This window comes from Streptopelia decaocto, assembly GCF_964273445.1.
Source record: "Streptopelia decaocto genome assembly, chromosome: 2".
Taxonomy (NCBI): Eukaryota; Metazoa; Chordata; class Aves; order Columbiformes; family Columbidae; genus Streptopelia; species Streptopelia decaocto.
Window position 1 is genome coordinate 48,175,940 of NC_138655.1, and position 20,950 is coordinate 48,196,889.

Here is a 20,950-nt window from a genome sequence, read left to right on the forward strand (position 1 = left end):
ATCGTTTTAGACTGTGTTTAATATGTGGATTTCAGTACAGTTAGTTTCTGGTCATTTTGTGAGTGGGATATGTTTGCCTTAACATGGGCAGGTAGCGCCTGTGCAGGATTCCTGCCTGGACTCCTGTGGCTGCTCCAGGAGGGCACAAGAGTGTCCCCCTGCCATCTCCCAGCCCTTTGGAAGTCCCAGAGATGCCCTAGAGCAGGGGCGTCAAACTCATTTTCACCAGGGGCCACATCAACCTCGTGGTTGCCTTAAAAGGGACTAATATAATTTTAGGACTGTATAAATATAGGAGTAGAGCATCTCGAGTGGCACCAGACACCTGTGTTTAGGCAGCTGAGTTGCATCCTGGCCATGCTGTATTAAAGGCACTGTGATGTAACAGTTTTATCATGTGGTATTTTTGAGGATTTCACTGATGGCAATTATAGTGTCTGTTTTCACATATGTGGATTAATTATTCCTTACGCCACTATTTATGGGGCTGTATTGCTTCTGTGCTCTATCTCAGTTCTCTTCCTTTCTTCTTTCTCTGCCTCCTCCACAGAAATACATCTGACACACTGTGGGGTTTGGTATGGCTGCAGGGATGATTACACCATGACAGCATCTAATTTAATAAACAATAAAGCCACTGCTTTGTATATGTAAAGTTTGTCAATGGAAATAATGTTATCTGTGTGTTTTTTATCACCTCCACCACCAGCAGAATATGCAGGTGTGGCTTCGGCATTTCTAACCTATGCATTAAGTATTATTTATTGCTCAGAGCCACTGTCTAAGCTGTTTTAGGTGGACTTTCCTGTCCTCTTAACTGATTAGCACACAGATTTTTGTATGAACTGATTTGGCTAATAGTGTGATTTTCCTAGTTACTGAACTGCTTTAATCATTTCAACCTCTAGCATGGAAGCAGTTAAACATGTAAATGTATGGGAGTGAGTTATTCAGGTATAAACACGTCTCTCTATGTAGGCACATGTCTATGTCCACACTAGGAATCACAGCGATGTAATTGTAATGCATAAAATTTAGAGTTAATCAAAACAAGGGCAGTGTACGGTCTTGTGTTTCTCATACTAAATTCTGTGGTGATGACACCTGTATCTTGTTTGCCTCTGTTGTGTATACTCTCGTGCTATCCAGATTGCCTTTCTCAAAGAATTTATAAACTATGATGTTAACCTGGAATTACCATTTTCAGTCTAGGTAGAGGAACATAGGAGCAGTTGAGCTTAATGGTAAAGCACAACACAAGTGTTCAAGGAAAGTATAATAAATTTGTTATTGTGCAGCTGACCTTGCAGCTTTTCTTGTTACGACTGAAGTCAGCTTTATGGGAAAAAAAGTCATTGGGGCAGCCAGGACAACCTTAGTTTGTCATTTTCATGGTGTATCTTATAGTAGTACCATCTCTAATACATGATTGCCTGCTGCTGTGCACAGAGAAATGTGGTACTTAATTAATAAACAGGTCAGCAGCAGCTCCTGTTCCTCCACACAGTTCAGCATGTGTCCTTGGGCTGTATTTTCTGCACATTATTCAAGTTCTGTTCTGAAGAGTTATTCTTGCATGCTTTCTTTGCAGTATTCTTTAGTCCAGTACCTTCTTGCTTCACTCAAAGGAACTCAAAAAAATCAGACAGGCATGCTTAGTGGGAGCATCGTGCAGAAAGTCTGGCACATGCTTGGACAGTTTGTTTCTCCAGGGCAGCCTCAGCCTTACCTGTGTTCCCTTTCTGGAGCTCCTTCCTTATCCATTAGACCTTCTCTTGCTCCTCCAACAGGTGAAACTGGGGTCCCATGGGCAACAGTCTGATACACTTTACAGCCCTGGCTTCACCCCAGATCGTGTGAGTGAAGGGTGCTGTGGGAAAACAGTAGGTCATTGAAAACCAAGTCTAAAGTTCAGAGGGAAGTTTGCAAATGAAAAGTTGCAGAAGCGTCTCTAATATCTGACATATCTTAACTTGTGAAGCTGGTTTTGACTACCTGTAATAACGTTCTTCATGTGAGTATTTTATTCCTTTTGTCTGTTCTCGCAGGGCTTTAACAAAGCAGGCTGAACATCCTTTCCGCCTTCCCTGGCACACTTGTCTTGTGACAGTCTGAGCCCAAGTTCAGCAGCAGGGCTGAAACCTGTTAATCTGTTACAGGTTTCTGCCACACAAGCTAGCAGCGGCACATTGTTGTCCTCTGTGTGAACTGCACTTGAGAAGGATGTTACGAACTTTGCAAGTGACTTTCATGGATATTTATTGAGAGTAGAGGAGCGAGGATATTTGGGAATACTTTATCCCACTCTGAGCTCTGGAGGACAGTGTTTCCTGGGGATACAGGCTCACCATAGTTAACAGCTAAAGGTTTTGGAAGAAGTTCCTCTCTCGGAATTGTATTCATTAACGAGAAGGTTTTTCTTAAGCTGTAATGTAGAAGTGGCCTCTTTCTCTCTTGAGAAGCAGCCCTCATAGGATCCCCCATACAGCACGCAGAAGTTGGCTGTACAATCTCTTGCCTTTATGGGCTGCAATGCAGGAGGCGTTTGTGCAGCTCTTGCGAAGGGAAGGGCAAATGTGTTCTTGTCCTGTCTATGGAAACCTGTTGTCCTTTCTCTTAGAGGAGGCAGCAGTTAACAAAACAACATAGGCAGGATTTCTGGCTGAGTAGGCAGAGTTGTGAAGATCTTGGAAAGCTTGGTTTGTCATGGTTCCATTGCAGTGATTGTTGTTTACAGGGGCACATGAAGCATGATGCCTGGTTCACATGGTAACACCCTGGAAAGGGGCAGAATTACTGGTATCATAGCACTGCTTACACAGTATGTATGTGCTTAACTGGGATATCTGTTGGTTTTGGACCCAGAGCTTGTTTTGCTCATATTTTTCTAAGGGATTTCCTGGAGAATGTGAGTGCTTCCTAATTTCCAGTGATTTGTATGTGGAATTTTGATGCTGAGCCTTGTCAAGGGTACAGAGAAAATTCTGAGAGCTAACAGTGGCTTGAATGAAATTTATGAAAGCTGAGAGGCGAATTGTACAAAGGACTACATCAAAGAATTTCCACCATTCTGAGAAGATTTTGTTGTTGGTTGGGGTTTTTTGTTGTTGTTGTTTGTTTCAGCATCCAGATTTTTGAAAGGGAAATGGCTCTAGTTGCCTTTTAAAAGTGACTTTAGCAGGCTTCTGCCTTTGTGGAATCTGCATTTGCAGGTTTATCAATAGGGATTTGAAGATGAGTTTTGCTAACATGTCTTTTTAAAGAAAAATTGAAAGGCTTAAAGGACAGTGGGTAGGAGCTAATATATTTTTGCTTTTTACTTAAACATGATCCCAAGACACAAGTTCTACTTCATTATGTTGCTGCCTGCAAAGGGGTTCAGTGTTCTGAATATACAGATTATCATGGCCTTTGGGATGTTGTGCATTCACTGCTTTAGCTACTTTCCAGCTTTTGGTATTGAAAGATAAACACTCCAGTTCTGCTCCTATCCTCCATTATCTGTACTCACAGCAAACCTGACCATCTTAAACGTGATTAAAATATAATCCAAAAGTTATTAGGTAATTATGACGCAAAGTACTTAATTTGCCATTGCACCCTAATAACTTAAAGGTACTCCTGATAACTTAGTAATAACCGTATCATAAGCAAAAGGACACGGTTCCTACTAACTTAATAGGCAGCTTCCCTCGAGATAAAACATAAATAACGTACCTCAATGAAATCGGATTCGAGCTTAGTAAAATTATCTTGGCAAGCAAAGAGAATATTTGTTAATTTTTCTGTGAAATGTTATCATTGCCAAGAAAAGTTGGTTACAAAAAACAGAGATGGCAAAAGTATTTCCATGAAAAATTGATTTAACATTTCATTGGTTTAAGTGATTTTAGGAAAACTGCTTTTGAAATGCGCTGGAAAACAAAGAGTTTTTAAAAACCTATTTTGCAAGATACCAAACAGCGTAGGAGGTGTGGGGCTTAAAGGTTTGCTCTTCAGTGGATCCAGTGCACAAGTGAGCCTGAAAATAGTAAGGAGAGACAGCGTTGTAAAGCGTAAGACATTGGTGGTCAGGCTGTGGCTATGGAGCAGTGGGTGTGCAGGTGAGACGCTGTATGTCGCTGCTTTTTGCCTGATGTCCTGACAACTGGCTGAAGCAAAACGCCTCTCGTGATGAGAGAGGGATGGTGGCAGGTACCTGCAGCCCCTGCTCCGGGTCTCCTTGACTTGGCACGTGAGGTGGGTCAGTCGAAACAGTGGCCGCTCAGAAAGGTGTCTCAGGGCCCTAGGGGCTGTGGTAGTGCTCTGTAGATTGTGCTTTGGCTGGTGGGACAGCCTGATTTGGGATTGCAAGACTTAAATTTTCTGGAGATGGGTCTATATGGTAGAAAAAGGGCTTAAGGGGAGTGTTTGGTGTCTGGAGACAAGCAAAACTGTGAGGGTCAAGGACGGACAGGACATCTTGGGGACTGTCAGCATCTTCAGTGTATGTCAGGTGGAGGAACCTCACTTTGCCAAAAATGATGTGGATTGTGGAGGGGAGGATCCTGGTTTGGGGTGGAGAAACAGCCAAAGAGCAGAGGACAGACCCCTCTCAGCCACATCTGAAGCCTGTAACACAACCTAAGACATTCAGGAGGTTTGGCTGCCATGGTATTGAAATTGCTTTTAAAATGCTTACCTGCCTAGCCTTGTGTGAAAATATGTGGATTTGGGTTGCAGCCCGTTCTTCTTATCTGTCTGCATCTCTTCAGTACACCAGAGCAGAGGGAGAAGGTGTCTGGTAAGCAGAAACTCCCTGGCTTATCATCTGCAGTTTGGGGACAGTGCTCTCCTGGCCTCACCCTCGCTGCTGTCGTGCGATGTGGGAGATGGTTTCCATCTGCCCACATAGATGGCTTTCTAGCCGTGAGTCACCAGCTCTTGACATTCCATCCCAACTACTTATTCCTTTCTTTTTTAAAATGTCAGTGTTTCTACAAGTGTCATTTGGGTCTGGGTGAATGATGGTCTTGAATTTGGGAATGGGCATTTGAACATTCCAGGAGAAGGCTGTGACAGAGCCTGTGGGTTTTGGCCTGTTTCTGTTGGGCATTCGGGCACCAAACACCCACCATAAGGCTGTCAACCAGTATGTTAGGTACAACAGGGAATTCCTGAATTGGCTGTATTTCATAGTGTAATTATTACTTCTGGTATGAATCTCATGGATTTTAGTTCACCTGTTTAGCAGGAGAATACGAGTTATAACTTTTCTTGGAAAAACTTCCTTTTCAGGCAAACAGAGATTAGGATGTTGCTATTGACATCGGAAGCTGTAGCCATCCATTTTTTAGTTCACCCAATGTTTGCTCTTTTGTTCAGCTGTCATTTAGTTACATGTCTCGTCATCTCCGTGTTCATTTGCAATGTAGAAAGCCATAGCTTGCGCTCGTGTAAGTAGCATTCCTGCAACATGACTACGTGCTGTTGCACAGTTTATTCTTTTCCAGTTAATGTGTCCATTTGTCCATGTGGGTTAGATCCAACAACTATGAGTTCATTTTGTAATATGTCTGATTTGCTTTCATCTCTGCTGCTGGTGCTGCCTCTGATCAGGCAGGTTATAGCAAATCCTTTTTCATACCACCTCACTCATCATTTCAGATCCTTCCCATCTGCTCCTCACATGCTTTACTCTGCATTTAAGACTATTCACCACTTCTTGTCTGTCTCGATTTCTTCTAAATGTTTTATTAGCCCTCTGAGCTTGCCCATACCTTTACTTTTGCTTCTGTGCTTGAATAACAATCTTAAGATGTTTGAAATTATCTCCATGTAAGTGATTCACTTCTTTAATCTTTAGCAAATATTTCCACAAAGGTTTGACATCCTTCTACTCAGTATCTGGGATTTATCTGTTCTTTAAAATGCCATATAACATTTTGTTTTAAATCTCATAAGAACAAGTGTTTTAATACCTCCTCCCATACATCTTTCTTGCTCTATCATCTTGACTGCTATATAAATACCTTTTTCTGTAGAAGGTTTAATGAGATTTTAGGTTTTAATGCATTTTTCCCCTGTTACCTTAGCTTTATAATCATTGTATTCGTGCCTCTTCTGTTAATACAGGAACTGTCTCTGCCAAGGAATTCCTGAGACTCATAGACATGAAACCTTAAATTAAATGTAAGGAGGAAGAGATAAGAACAAATTATAATAGGACTGAGAGCAAGAAATTACAACAGGGTATTTGGTTAAAATGCGGTTTTCATAATATGTGTTCCTGAAAGTTGCAAATGTATTCTATCATGTTTATGAGCCAACTTTTGTTATGCAGAGTTACAAAGGTTGCTATGTATTCAGTCACTGCGGATTCAAATGATGTGAGATATTCAAAAGAGAAGAGTGGGTTGTTACTGCAAATTGGTCCTCTGAAAACAGAATAGAAACCTCATCATTCTCCACTTGGGCAGGACAGCATTTCTCCCTGGCATGGATACCTCTTCAAAAGGTTCTAGGGGACAATACAAAATTATATAATTTAGACATACGAGGAAGTAAAATTAAATAGCCATGAGATGAGCATACCATTAAACAGATCTAATTTATAATGGGCTCTTATGCAAATTGCCTTTGAGCACTCAGTAAAAGAAAATGAAAAGAAATTAATAAGGACAACGTGGACTAAGAAGTCACAGAGAAAAAAAAAAAAAGTAAAAGCTTATTCCAGCTCTCTCTCTGCACACCCCAGAGTGTTAAATAAGCAATCCCATTAGCCACAAAAATATAATGATGTTATAATAAAACTTGCATTCACTTCTCCTTTTAAGGGTCAACCCCCTACTCACTTTGCCACAGCAGCTCCAACCAGGTCAGTAAGATTTCAACAAAAATACTTGTCCTTTGCCGTGTCATTTATTACTGGAGGGAGGGAGAGAGATGTGTTTCCATGAGTGCTTTGCCCCTTTGCCAGCCACTGAATATCTGACCTCAGTGGAGTCCCAGGCAGTTACTTGCCCTGGCATTAGCAGGGGATTGCGGGTGCCAGGGCATCACCAGCGCTCCTCCTGCTGCACAGTTCCCTCTGCTGGGTTACTGAACACCAAGAGTTCTCTCTTTTTGGGAAAGCTGACAGCTTAGAACTCTTGAAAATAGTATATTGAAAAAAAAAATAATAATAAACAGTTTTGAGTTTTTGTCCTCTGATAATTATAATAATATGAGAAATAATATACTGAATAAATTCAATAATAAGGAATCTGCGTTTCCTCAGGAAAAAAGTTCTGTTTCTACCTTAGATTGGAAGTACTGCAATATTCTGCATGCTTGCAGACATCAGTGCTTGCGGCTTTTCCGTGTTCCTTGTATACCTTTGATTACAAAAGGGAAGAATTTTAGCTCTGTTCGCTGAATCTGCTAAAACAATCCACAGAACCGTGTCTTTTTTCTTACTGTTAAGTCATGCAATAGTTGACTTATTAATATTGGCCATCTTGTTCCTAATTATTGCTGCTTTCCAAAATTCTCAACTGAGGCAGAAAATATTAAAGGGAAGTACTTTTCTTTATGTGTATAATAATATGTAGAAATACTTATACACTGAGAGAGCAAGGTCATAACTGCTTCCTCTATATATACGGTTTTGCTGCAGACTGGGTATATTTTTATACAAACAGGACTTGGTTTAGAAGAGTTTGCAAAATCCTGTAAGTAACGTCATCTTCCTGTGCTAGATTTGTGTTCTAGAAATGCTGCTATGGGAGTGCTGGTCTGTGGGGAGAAGAGTCCATCCCTGTAGTATTTTTTGGAGTTAAAACACTGATCTGTTCCATGTCCTGTTGTTTTTTCCCTGCTAAAACCAGGCTTGTGGCTGTACCTGTTTTGTGTCTTTAAAGTAAAACCAAATTCTCTGACAGAAGCTGAGTTTTCCACTGGTTATATTTTCAACCCTTGAAGCATTCAATTTCTGACAGTGGAATATGATACTTAAAGCCATAGACATTAATTATTACCCACTGGAGGTTGCACTTTCAACCCATGGGACATTAATTTTCCTGATATACAGAAAATTCCAGCCTGTTAGTTTTAATTAAATATTTCAGACATACATTTTCTTGTAAATGGACTACAGTTACTTGTTCTTTACCCTTGGTATTTGGCTAATTCTGCATATAATTATCAGCTTATTTCTCAAGCCTCCTTCAAAGCACTTTCCTGTTTGAAAATCCATTCAGTTGTTATGTATTTGCCATTTAAAAAAAAAAAAAAAAAAAAAAAGAAAAGAAGTTGTCTTTGTCTTTGCCAATCATCGGCCAGCATTGTCAAGAGGGAGATGGAGAAAAATATCTTTCAGGTTTTCTTGGGAAGTGAAACTATAATAAACATTACTTATCCGTCCCTTCCCTCGCCAGCGGATTGATGCCTCTTAAGCGTTTATAATTACAGTGTGAGACCAAGCGGGACGAACAGTGGACCTGTGGGTGATGGGGAGGGTGGTTATTCCAATATTATTGTACAGAAAAGTTGCCAAGCGAGGCATGGCAGAGAGCTTGCCGCTGTGTTTCCAGGAACCCGAGAGAACAGGGGAAGGCTGGAGGGTGAAGGCGTTGGTTGCTCCCCAGATCCTGGCATGGCCCAGGCTCCTCTCCCAATGGGTGTAGCAAATGCAGCTTAGGAGAAGGACCATGCCACTGGATTTGGGTCACATATTATCTCAAGTCTTTTCCTGGAGGCCGTGTGAAGGAAGCTGGTATCTACATTTTGCCATATGAAAAGGCGGAAAGGCTTTAATGCTGTTTACAGAAGTCTCTCTGCTGGGGGTCTACCCTTCCAAAGCTGTTTTGACATGTGAAAGTGCAGTTGTGTATTTCAAAGTGATCCTGGGAAGGGAATTTGGACTTTGCAATTCCTTGGTTGTTGGTTGTTTGGTGGTTTGTTTTTTTCTTTTTTTTTTTTTTTTTTTTGTTTTTTTCTTTTTTTTTCTTTCTTTCTCTTTTTTTTTTTTTTTTTTTTTTAATGGGGTTTTATTCAGTTTGGTTTAGGTTTTCCTTCTGCTGCTGCAAAGCAGCATTGCATAAAGGCAGTGCTTTCTGTTAACTCTTGCAGCCCAGACCCAAAGAGTTTCAGGTCCCAGGTAGCCCCCTCGATGGTTGTGTACTCTTGTCAGCATTATGGTTTTGTCAGAAGGCTCCATCCTCTGATACTATCTTGTTCTTCTCCTAAACAATTAATAAAATGAAGACAAAAGGCCTAGAGGTTTAAAATATGTAATTATAGTAGTAATTTAGAACTAGGAAAATGCTGCAGAAACCAATTACAGTTATACATCTCAGTAATGACTGACTTGGCCAAATATATATGTTTTGTGTGTGAATTCCACAACAGATTCCAAGAGGACATGCTTGAATATAGGGATAAATTAATTCTAAATGCTGAGTGCATCCATATTAGACGTAAGTGTTGCTCATCCACCTAGTGAACAGGAACCTCTATTGTATGGCCTGTCACAGCGTATATTTGGAGCAGCAGGGCAGGCAGTAACAAGCATCTGAGGAAGAAAGCTTGGATAGTTCTAAGGGATGTTTTTGAAAAAAAGTATTTTGTACCTCATCATGCAGCAAAATATATTTAGTTCCTTGCATGTTACAGGTATCATGTGACTTGAATTGATTCGGGCATTTCCTACAGAATTGTAAATGACCAGCTGAGGTCAATGGGGTTTTACTTCTTTCCTGGTCTTCCTCTCTTCCCGCTGGTGAGACTTGGGTTCTGTTCACAGCTTGTTACTGGGTGTGCTACCAAGGTCCCTGACAGACATCACTCCAAAGCCCATTTGGGTTGGCCATGCCTTTTTCAAAGAGAGGGTGTCTGGCTCTGGGTGTGACCCCCATGTGTGATCAGCCAGAGCCCCATCCCTCTGCAGTTCCCCAAGACCCCGCTGCAGGCCCTGCCCTCTCCCCCTCTTTGGGAACTGCTTCTGACATTTGCCTCTTGAACCTTTTCTGGAGATCTGTGTCTGCTGGCTGATGGATGGGGGTGTCTCTCAGCCTGGGATGCTTCATGCAGCCAAGAGGTCTTGTCACCTCTGAGGGCTTTTTTTGTTCTACTGGTGGTGCGGAATGGTCGTTTCTTCACTTCTTTTAAAACAAAAATAGTGTGCCATGACTGTTCATTCTATCCTTTTCATGAGAAGACAGACTTGTACCTTACCTACATCAGAGAATAAAAGTGCCTATCAGTCCCCTAGCTCCATGCTCATGTCCAGTGATGCTACTATACACTCTTTAGTAACCTGCAGAGGTTTTACTGTGCTGGTTCCCAAAATACATTGGTTCTTTTGGAACAAAAGCTACACACAAATGAGCCTTTTCATTAAAATAATGAAAACACAGTGCCTGCAGAATATTGCAGAATGTAACAGGTTGTGACAAGGCTCTGAAATTGTCAGTAGTATTTCACACAGTGTCCATGTGACGTATTGCAAGCGAGCTATTTCCAGACCATTTTGTTTACAGTTCAGATGTTGGAAAGAATCAAAAAGTACTTCCACATTGCACCTACAGTATAAACACATACACAAAATCAGTCCCTCCTGCTGTTTTCATTGGGAAACCACCAGTGACTCAGTAACATTTTGCAAACCCAGCGCAGAAGCACAAAGTATATTTCCTGTTACTTTGGCCAGGGTTTTGTTTGGAGTTTTCAGGCCTTTCTACTGCTCTAACTAAAGCTGGTTTGTGGGGCACATGTCTAGAAAACTTGTGTGCGCGTGGCGTTGATGTTGCAAGAACTGTTGGCAAGCAGATGCTCTCTCAGTGTCTGCGTGGTTCTGACGGGTTGACTCTAAAAACTGAGGCACTTTTCCTGGTTGTTTTAGAGTATGCTAATTCATACCTGCCACAAACAGTTAATTTTTACTATGAAATTGTTATCTTGTGTTGAAATGTTATAACCTTTGTATCCCCAGCTACTTATTCCCACAATGTGCTGCCCCCTCAGCCATGCCTGTCCAAGTGTTGGTTGCAGTAAATGGCATCCAAAAAATAAGCTGACTTTGAAAACAAGCAGAAAACAAGCAAACAACAAAAATTTCCTAAGAGCAACTTCCAAACTAATCAGGTTCATCATGCAGTCCCCGGGAAAGCAGACTGAAATCAATCAAGAGGGTTGGTGCATCTGGTGGGATGGCATCTGCTGATGTGGACTATCAAGAGAGATGTCCAAAATAATCGAGGGGCTGTCATCCCACGAGACATGGATTTGGGCAGTAAGGCTGGTGTGAGGGGCTCCTTCCATGGCTGCTTCCCCACCACCTCCCCACTTGTGCTACTTAGAAGTTTCTGAGGCTGTGCTGGAAAACATGCAGCTTAAATTGTGGTTTGAAACCAGCCCTTTTCTTACAAAGTGAAGCCACAGAGCTGCTTCGCTGAAGTCATTGTGAGGTGATTTTGCAGCTTTGGGCTGTTTGAGCTGAGCTTGGTGTGACCCTGCCACTCACCTCTTGTTTCCTCTCCAGAATCGGCCGGCTTTTTGATGGCACGGAGCCCATTGTCCTGGACAGTCTCAAGCAGCATTATTTCATCGACAGAGATGGGCAGATGTTCAGATATATCTTGAATTTTTTAAGGACATCAAAACTCCTCATTCCTGATGATTTCAAGGTGAGATTTCAAGGTATTTTGCTTGTACGTTGGTAAAGTAAGTATGTGGTCTGTAGTCAAAACAGAGCCCTAGACAAGGCGGGCTTGTAGAGCATATTGCTTCATTTCAGGTGCGTGGCAAAAGTAAGCATGGGCTTGGCAAAGTGGCATCTATCAGCCTTTCTTAGAGTGGCATCAATACTAAATTTTCACCTCCTGGCTCTAACATTATGGAGCAACCTTGCCATGTTTGACCTAGGGAAATCAGGTATGGTGGGATGCTGAGAGAAGCAGAAAGGATGTTTCTATCTGGAGCTGACTGCTCGTGAACTTTGCTGATTACTTGTCCTCTTATCCACTCTTATGCTTCCCCTCTGATTGCAGCAGCTCCAGCTTCCACTCCCATGCTGAAATTCAGAGAATGGTGTAGGAATCACAGTATTGACAAAATAAACTGCACACATGGTAATATTTGAGAATTAAGTCATAAAGTATTTTCTTCCTCAGACTCTCGTATACACACTGAAAGTTTAATTTTGGAGTTTTAGAGAAGTCAGGGATTAACAGTTCCATGTTTATTATTTAAACTTGAATAAAGAGCCCTTTTTTTTTTTTTTAATAACAAATTAAATTTGTGGTAGTTCACCATGTTAGACACTAGGCTCCAGAGGCAGAGCTTCAGATTCCATGTGATGTTCTGTGTTTATCCACTTGTAGATATGTGGGCGTATATGTGGTGTCAGCAAAGAGAGCGCTGGAGACCGCGGCTGCAAACAGAACAGATCTTTATCGTTACCTAATGAATGCAGAGCTGCATAGCTGGCTGTGCCATTAGTTCACCATAGGAAACAGAGCAACTCAGATTGAGCAGGAGAGGTGATGAGGGGAGGGCTGGAGCAGTTTGCACTATGCAATCTATTATCCCTCACATCTGGGACAGATTTTCAGCTGTTTGGGGCATAAAAGGCATGAGGTTGAGTTCGGGAGCCGTATTGCAGCAACCATTGAATCATCTGCTATAGACGCATCCTTACTTCTCCCAGGCGTGACAAGGTTTAGCCCTACCTGAATAATGTGGGGGTTTGGAACTAGCTGATAAGCATCACATCCCTCTTTTGAAGCCTTAGCATGGCTTTGTGCTGCTCTCGGCACTTGTCCTGAGGGTAATCGGAAATACAGAAAAAAAGGAAAAGCCACCTTCCATGCAGTATTAAGAAGTTATATATGCAGAGCCTTTTAAATACATAAATATACTGTAACTGTGCTGAAATTAAAAATGTAACTCCTGGCAAGTTCAACCAACCAACATGATGTTCAAAGGGGGTGTCTTTTCCAGTTACGCTTTAAGGTGTCCAAAAGATAGGTACTTAAAATGAACAGAGGGGCTTGTTCTTTAGAAATATATAGATTAGGTGGCTTTTTTTGTTACACAATAAATGTAAGCAGTATTTTGAGCCTGATTTAGGTGTCCCATTCTCATAAAGCATTCTGTCCGTAGCTCAAATTCAGGGCCATACTGACTGTTAGCGGTCTTCCTTTGTTGTCATCCTGTTTCCTAAGTCTCATGTATTGCTTTTCTCTGTATAAATATTTTCAAAATGGTTTTACACTATTAAACCTAGAAAAACAAGATTTTTTATTTTTTTTTTTAAATTTAAAAAATGGCAGTAGGCAGACTCCAGATCATCAGTTTTAAATTACTCCTGTATTGGCTGTGCTTAGAAATGCATTCTCTCTGCTCTGGCATTTGAGGCAATGTAGTAAACAATACTGTTAGCAAAATGGGGAGGTATTAAAAAATACTTAATTTTTAAAATGCAGTAATATGTGCAATTCATTATGCAAATATCTGAATCATTTTACACTTAGAATCATTGCAGGCTCCCTCATTTACATTCTTATACCTGTTACAATGCCTGCTAGTATTGCTGTAAGACGTGACGGATCCTAGTGATGAATTTCGTGAATCCTGATTGAATTCTGTTCCATCTGTTCAATGAAGTCATTATTCTATGACATCACTGTGGGGATAAAATACAGGAAAACATGGGATTTTTGCCTGGATTATTCCATAGCAGGAGGGAGTTGAGCAAATATATCTTCACTCTCCCCTCCCAAATGCCACTGTACCCAGTCTGTTTCAAGTGGCTGATGGTTATTTTTCGCTAGCACTGTTATTTTATTACACCTTCCTACACAGTAATTAGGAACTGTGTCCAAAGGGTTCCAGATCTAGAGCAACATTTAGCCTGAATAACCATATCCATTAAGCAGTACATAAGAAATGCCTCTATCTTAACTGTGCACAGTAATATATGTGTCTTTCAGGACTACAGTTTGTTATATGAAGAAGCAAAGTATTTCCAGCTTCAGCCCATGCTAGGAGAGATGGAAAGGTGGAAACAGGACCGGGAGAGTGGCCGCTTCTCCAAGTCTTGTGAGTGCCTGGTGGTACGAGTTGCCCCAGATCTTGGAGAGAGGATTACACTGAGTGGCGATAAGTCATTGATAGAAGAAGTGTTTCCAGAAATCGGTGACGTGATGTGTAATTCTGTCAATGCCGGCTGGAATCACGACTCGACGCATGTCATCCGATTTCCACTGAATGGATACTGTCACCTCAACTCAGTTCAGGTAGGAAGTCACAAATGCATTTTTTGGAAGGGAGCCTGCTGGCCAAGTACCACTGGGTTGACCCTGATCCCTGGAGTATTTTGATGAACAAAATCAGATAGAGGCTTTGAGCTAGTTACTTCTGTGGGTGAGGGCTGCTTTCTCAGTTCACATATGCGATCACTAAACCTCTTTGCAAAACAAGCTACAGTAGTGTTAAAAACCTGCTTTAGGAGGTATACGTTTGCCTCAATATAAAGACACTGTATATTTGGATAAACATTTTTTTGACTTTTGGATTGCAAAGCAACCATTTAGGCTTGTTTCCAGTCCCTTGCGCTGCTTGTTATAAATTTTTTTCTGGATTGATGAGAGGGCACAGCGACATCTCAAGCCAGGGAGGGACGGTGCCACATCCTCACAGAGGTGTTTTGAGGGTATTGGGCTGTCAATTCACCCGAGAAAGGTAGTGGAGATGCTCTTGTTTACCAGAGTCTACAGGAGCTCTGAAACTAAATAAGAACAGAGGAAAAAAAAAGTTGAAGTCCCAGTCTCTTATTCTGGGGAATTGATTGGAAAGGGGAGTTGATGTGAGATGAGTGGGCAGTAGCATTGGCCAGCTGCTGAAAGGAGAGCCACACTTGCACCGAGGCAGAACACAGCCAGCCGCCTCCTCCTTCCTGCTGAAACAGGACTGGGTATTTCTGGGGAAGGGAGCAGCCTGCAGCCACAGGAGAAGGCATCTGTTGAGTCTTGCCTTCATAGAGGGAACTTTGGCTAGGCTTCCTCTGCAGTCCCTCAAACTGGGATGTCCTAGAGGGGCTTTGATGCCCTCAATGTGAAGGGTGCAGTAGGGGGAAGTTATCGTAGGTGTGGTTAAAAGGTAGCATGTCATTTTTCTAGTGTTACCGAGGTCTCTTGCATTTGATAAAGACCTCCCTTATACTTCAAGAATAAATCACCATATACTTTTTACTTTGGATGAAGGTGTGTTCAGTCTTCCTCTTTGCTGAGGTAACAAAAAGCATGCCTACTTATTGCAAATAGGGAACCATCTGTTTCTGTGGTCTCAGGGCAGACCGTCCTCTTTAACTTTCAGCAGTTTCTGCTAATTTATTATGGCATAGTAAAGCATGTAGCAATATCTAAAATCAGTAGCTGTTATGAAATGGATAAGAAAAAAATGTGGGAGACAAATGCAGGTAATTTCTGGAAGAATCATAATGAACTTAGAAGTTATGGTGTCATTTTTTTAATCCTTTGTGGGTTAAAAACAACCTCATACACCTTTTTCCACCTAGTTAGCACATCCCGCTCAGCCAGCACTTTGGAGCGAGAGCACTCTTCACATCTGGAGTTGCCACTAGCACTGTTGATGCTGTTCTGTTGAGATACACCTCCCAAATGCTGCAGACTCATGAGCGAGTTCTTACACAGCAGAAACTGGCAAGCTGAGCTTGACGTTTTTCCATCTGCCAGGTTCTGCTGTCCAGGTAGAGAAGTTCTGCTCTGCTCCTTCCCTGGAGGAAAGGAGCTGAGCAGATATGCCAGCACTTCACACAGGAGTCTGGATAGATAGACCTTTCTAGACCCATCACTATATGATTAAACCATGTTATGCTTGGACAGTTGTGTCTCTTATTGGCCTTTGTGTAATGCTGAAACATCAAAGTTGTTTTGTCATAATAACTAATGCAAATTTAGAACAGCCCTACACGTAGGAGTACAACTGAAAACGGATAGAACTTTCAAGGAGGGTTATTTAGCCACATGTCATATGATAGCTGTCAAAGTAGTTGTATCCTTTAGCAGTTTATCTCTTATCCTGATGTTTACTTTTTGTCACACAAATAATAATTACCATACATATTTACTGATGTGAAAAACCCAAGTCAGAGTGACAAAAGATGCACAGGCTTCAAGAGAGATTATGACCCCATGTTGATAATGCTGCATCTTCTATTTTTGGGGGACATAAGCATCTCCCAGTCCTAATAACCACATGGAGCGGGACACAGACAACCAATAGACCTAGAGAGTGAAGTGGAGACTTAATGATTTGCCCAGGACTGGGTGAGTTTCCTGACCAGTTGCTACCATCGCATTGTTTCTCAGGACCTAAATTCTCCTGCTCTATTTTTTAGTGGCTTATACTGAGACATACTGAGATATTTTGGCTTATGTTGTTAAAAGCTAAAGATCAGGATAAACAAAAATTGCACAGATGTTTTGATGGTTGCTTCAGAGTCTCTTCTCCCACCTCTTCCTTTTTGAGATTTGTCTGCTGTGTGATCAGCCATGCTCAGGTATTTTGGAAAGACATTTGCCAGCGTAAAGATGTGGCATGTCTTGTTGTAGGTGTTTTTAAACCACAGCTCACTTCTCCCTCCATCCCAATCCTCTACAACCTTCTGCTGCTCTGCTTGCCCTTGCTATCCCAGCACACATGCAAGCCAATTTGTGAACTAGTGAAATAGGTGGGAAAGACTTGGTAGGCACCTGCTGCCAGCACAGCCCCAGTGAGGTCCAGTCACGCCAGACAGAAGATGCCACATCCTGTGAGGTGCAGGAGCATCAGTCCCCCCTTGGCACTGGTGGCCATCACAGCTGCCCCTGTGGTGAAGCCCTGGAAGGGTGGTCTTCACAGGTCAGGTGAAGGAAGCTCAAGCAGCAGCACAGATAGAGAAGATGGTAAAAGTAGCAAAGAGTATGAATGAGGGAAAGAACGCCTCAGCCCTGCAGTTACAGTAAAACATCCTGAACATGGGTAATTAAAAAAAATAGTGGAATAGCGATGTGGAAGCAGGCCATGCTTGTAGCAGCCTGGAGCTGGTGCTGGGAGCTGAGGTCTTTGCACCATTGCTCGTTGAGTACATCCCTCTGCTGCTCCAAGAGCCCTGCCTGACTCTTCCTATTTTTTTTCTTTTCTTTTTGCCATTGTATTTCCCGCTGGAAACAACGTTCAGGTTGTGAAAAGGGAGAAAAGAAGGTGAACAGGCAGAACTCCTTAGTCCCATAATTAAAGTTAAAAACTCCCAGATTTTAACACAGGTAACTGTAGCCACAGATCTTTGTGATCATGGTTGTTTTTTAAGTGTCCAGAAAATATGATGGTAACTTTTCTGAAATTATGACTGCAGTATCTGTATTGTCACCACTTAGTTGAGATGTTTGCTCAGCATCCCCCAGTGTCTCCTGTATTTGCCCTTTTGTAGTGTAAATTTTGTTAAGCAGAGAATGTGATTTCCCAGATGTGTTTCTGTGGCTAGAAGAATACTGGATTTGTTAACAGTACTAGAAAATGTATTTTTCTTCATTTTTCTTCTTATTGCTCAGTGGCCAAAGTCAGTAGAAATTAGTCCGGTACAATGAAGCTTAGGGAACCAGTTAGTGGGTCTGTGTCACCACTTTTGTTTCCTATCTGGCTCCATTTAAAAACAGCAGTTATCATCCTCAGACAACAAATACTCTATTTGTTTACTTATATATCAGTGTTTGTTTCCTCTTTTTTGCAGGTACTTGAGAGGTTACAGCAAAGAGGGTTTGAGATTGTTGGCTCATGTGGAGGTGGGGTGGACTCTTCCCAATTCAGTGAATACGTACTGAGACGAGAACTCAGAAGGACATCTCGTGCACCCTCCGTCATTCGAATAAAGCAAGAGCCTCTGGACTAAAATGGACATGTTTCTTTATGCAAAAAAAAAAAAAATTGGGAAAAAAAAAAGGCAAAGAGAGGAAAAAAAAAAAAAAGGGGGACATTTCATGTGCAGTTTGGACTCCAAACAAGTCCTGGAACTAAAATTGAATAAAAGACACATTTATATCAAATATAGAGACCACACCTGAATTCATATGGGAACATTTGGAATAGTAGTAATAATAATAACCTCAAAGTGTAAAAGAAAACACACACACACACATATATAAAATATGTATGTATATGTATGTATGTACATATATATATGTATGTATATGTTAAAGGGTAGGAAATGCAACAACAAAAAAGTGGTAGCTGAGGTTGGTGCTGTGACTGCCATTAAGTGTCCTAGGCCTCACTCGGGCCCACTTAACGGTGTACAAGCCATTACCATTGGGGGATACAGAGACTACTCTGCACCCACTTTCCATTGCCAAACGGCCATCGACTTTTTCATGTGTACACACCTTGACTCAACTTTATTTGCATATGGAAGTTTATGTCTGTCTTTTTTAGAGGTGGATGGGCAGGTGTTCAGGAGATGACCATCCATTGCATTGGAAAGCTAGTCGACTGAAATTTTAAATGTAGTTTGTACAGAAGTCGCACACTTTTTGTCTGCCCTCACAGATGTGAAAGGTTAACTTTTCTTTTGAATGAGGGTTATTTTTTGTTGTTGTTTTTGTTTTGTGTTTGGTTTTTTTTTTTTTTTCCAAAGGGGGCCAGAATAATTAATATTTGGTAGAGATGCTCTGGTTTGAATCTGCTGCTTTCCTACAATTTTTTCAAATTTTATAATGTATTAAATACAATAAACTCTGTTTAAAATAACAAGGGTCTGGTTTAAGCCAACAGACGCAGAGAGGTGGGATTTAGCTCACTGTACTCCAGCACGTGGAGTGGTGGCCGCTCGGGCAGGCAGCGCTGCCTGTGTACGGTGGGGTGAGCTAAAGGCAGCAGATGCTGTTGCAGGCTTCTGGTCTTCCGTCAGCGCTGTCTTTTGAGCTTTGTCCTGGTTTGAAGAGAGGCTTTTGGTCAGATTTAATAACACCAGCTCAGCCCAGAAATGACCGTCAAAAAATGATACCTGGTTCTGTAAACCTTCGATGTAACAGTGAATAGCTGCATCCTTCCCCCTTGACTAAGGAGTTGGCAGCTTCAGCTCTCCAAGCCTTTGCCCTGCTGAGTGTTAGTCAGCTTGTTTCTTTTTAATGTTGTTCATTTCCCTCATTTAAAGGTAGTGTTCTTCTGCCTAGGGAGTGAGACAGTCAGTCCCTCGTCTTACGCCATCAGCTACATTGCTCTTGATGGCATTGGTAAGTCCATGTCCTGCATTAGATGTCCTGCGAGTTGTTCTCTAGCAGAGTCTCACTGAGGCCACCTCTGCAGCTACCTGGTTCAGGCCGGTGAGATTTTTGCAAAGGTGCCACGTCACGATACCACTGCACAAGACCACTCATGAATTGATGCTTTCACCACCTAAGATGCACCAGCAACCACCACCTTTCCTCCAAAGTATCTTTTTATGCAATATTCCAGAATATGACTGTGTATTCATCCTAGTACGGAAGTTTCTATTGATGCAATGCTGCCGGCGTTCCATTCATTTTGGTGACACTTTCCTATTTATTTAAGAAAATAAAAAAAGAGCTTGTTAAATACATATAACAAGGTTTTTAATATAGTCTGATAACTCAAAAGCCACCATTTTTTTGGTTTTTATTAAAAAATGTCAGAGGGTGCACTTAAGTAACTCTCTGGCAGCACATATCAATGGTTTTGAAATTATTGAAATGTGGAATTGGGGGGGGCGGGGTAGGAGGGACTCCAAAAATTAAGGTTCTTTAACGGGTTATTGGATCTTCAATGTGATGCTTATTTGTCTATTCACAGTACTGAAACAGCTGCCTCATTGAAAATGTTTGTTTTCAATTAGCAGCAAGTAGTCCTCTTACAAAATAAACAAATGCTTGTTCTTACTGCCCACAATTTGGTTGTTAGTTTGCATAGAAGTTGGAAGGCTAAAACCCTGGGAAATAAATATTTTTAACAGATCTTCAAACTGTTGGAAGTGGTATGAAATTTGTGATGTCGAAAAAGATGCCAGTCCCCATGGGCTGAGTGTACATGGGTACCAGTACAAAATGACGTGATGTTTCAGAGACTGTTTGCTGCAGAAACCGTCCCTGTGCTTCCAGGATGAGGGGAAAGTTGTGGATGTGGTCTATCTGGACTTCAGCAAGGCCTTTGACACTGTCTCCCATAATATACTCCTGCAAAAGCTGGTAGCCCATGGCTTGGACAAGTGTACTCTACGCTGGGTTAAGAACTGGCTGGAGGGCCGGGCCCAGAGAGTGCTGGTGAATGGGGCTGCATCTAGCTGGCGGCCAGTCACTAGTGGTGTTCCCCAGGGGTCGGTGTTGGGTCCAGCCCTATTTAACATCTTTATTGACGATTTAGATGAAGGGATTGAGACCATCATCAGCAAATTTGCTGATGACACCAAGTTGGGAGGGAGTGTCGACCTGCTGGAAGGCAGGAGGGCTCTGCAGAGGGATCTGGACAGACTGGAAAAATGGGCTGATTCCAATGGGATGAAGTTCAATAAGGCCAAGTGCCGGGTGCTGCACTTTGGTCACAACAACCCCCTGCAGCGCTACAGGCTGGGCGCAGAGTGACTGGAGAGCAGTCAGACAGAAAGGGACCTGGGGGTACTAATTGACAGGAAGCTCAACATGAGCCATCAGTGTGCCCAGGTGGCCAAGAAGGCCAATGGTATCCTGTCCTGTATCAAAAATAGCGTGGTCAGCAGGACAAGGGCAGTGATCCTTCCCCTGTACTCTGCATTGGTGAGGCCACACCTGGAGTATTGTGTTCAATTCTGGGCCCCTCAGTTCAGGAAAGACATTGAAGTGCTGGAGCGGGTCCAGAGAAGAGCAACAAGACTGGTGAAGGGACTTGAACATAAGACCTATGGGGAGAGGCTGAGGGAGCTGGGGTTGTTTAGTCTAGAGAA

At 42.0% G+C, this 20,950-nt stretch overlaps 1 protein-coding gene across 5 annotated transcripts in view; it reads left to right on the top strand.

Moving 5' to 3' along the window:
• Positions 1-20,075, top strand: part of KCTD1 (potassium channel tetramerization domain containing 1) — a 105,176-nt gene extending 85,101 nt beyond the window's left edge. For all 5 annotated transcript variants that reach the window (XM_082046982.1, XM_082046981.1, XM_082046983.1 and 2 more), the window contains exons 3-5: positions 11,501-11,645; positions 13,953-14,258; positions 17,753-20,075. In XM_082046982.1, the coding sequence (XP_081903108.1) occupies positions 11,501-11,645; positions 13,953-14,258; positions 17,753-17,911 (610 nt within the window). In that variant the 3' untranslated portion in view covers positions 17,912-20,075. The remainder of the gene's footprint in view (positions 1-11,500; positions 11,646-13,952; positions 14,259-17,752) is intronic.
• The last annotated feature ends 875 nt before the right edge of the window (positions 20,076-20,950 follow it).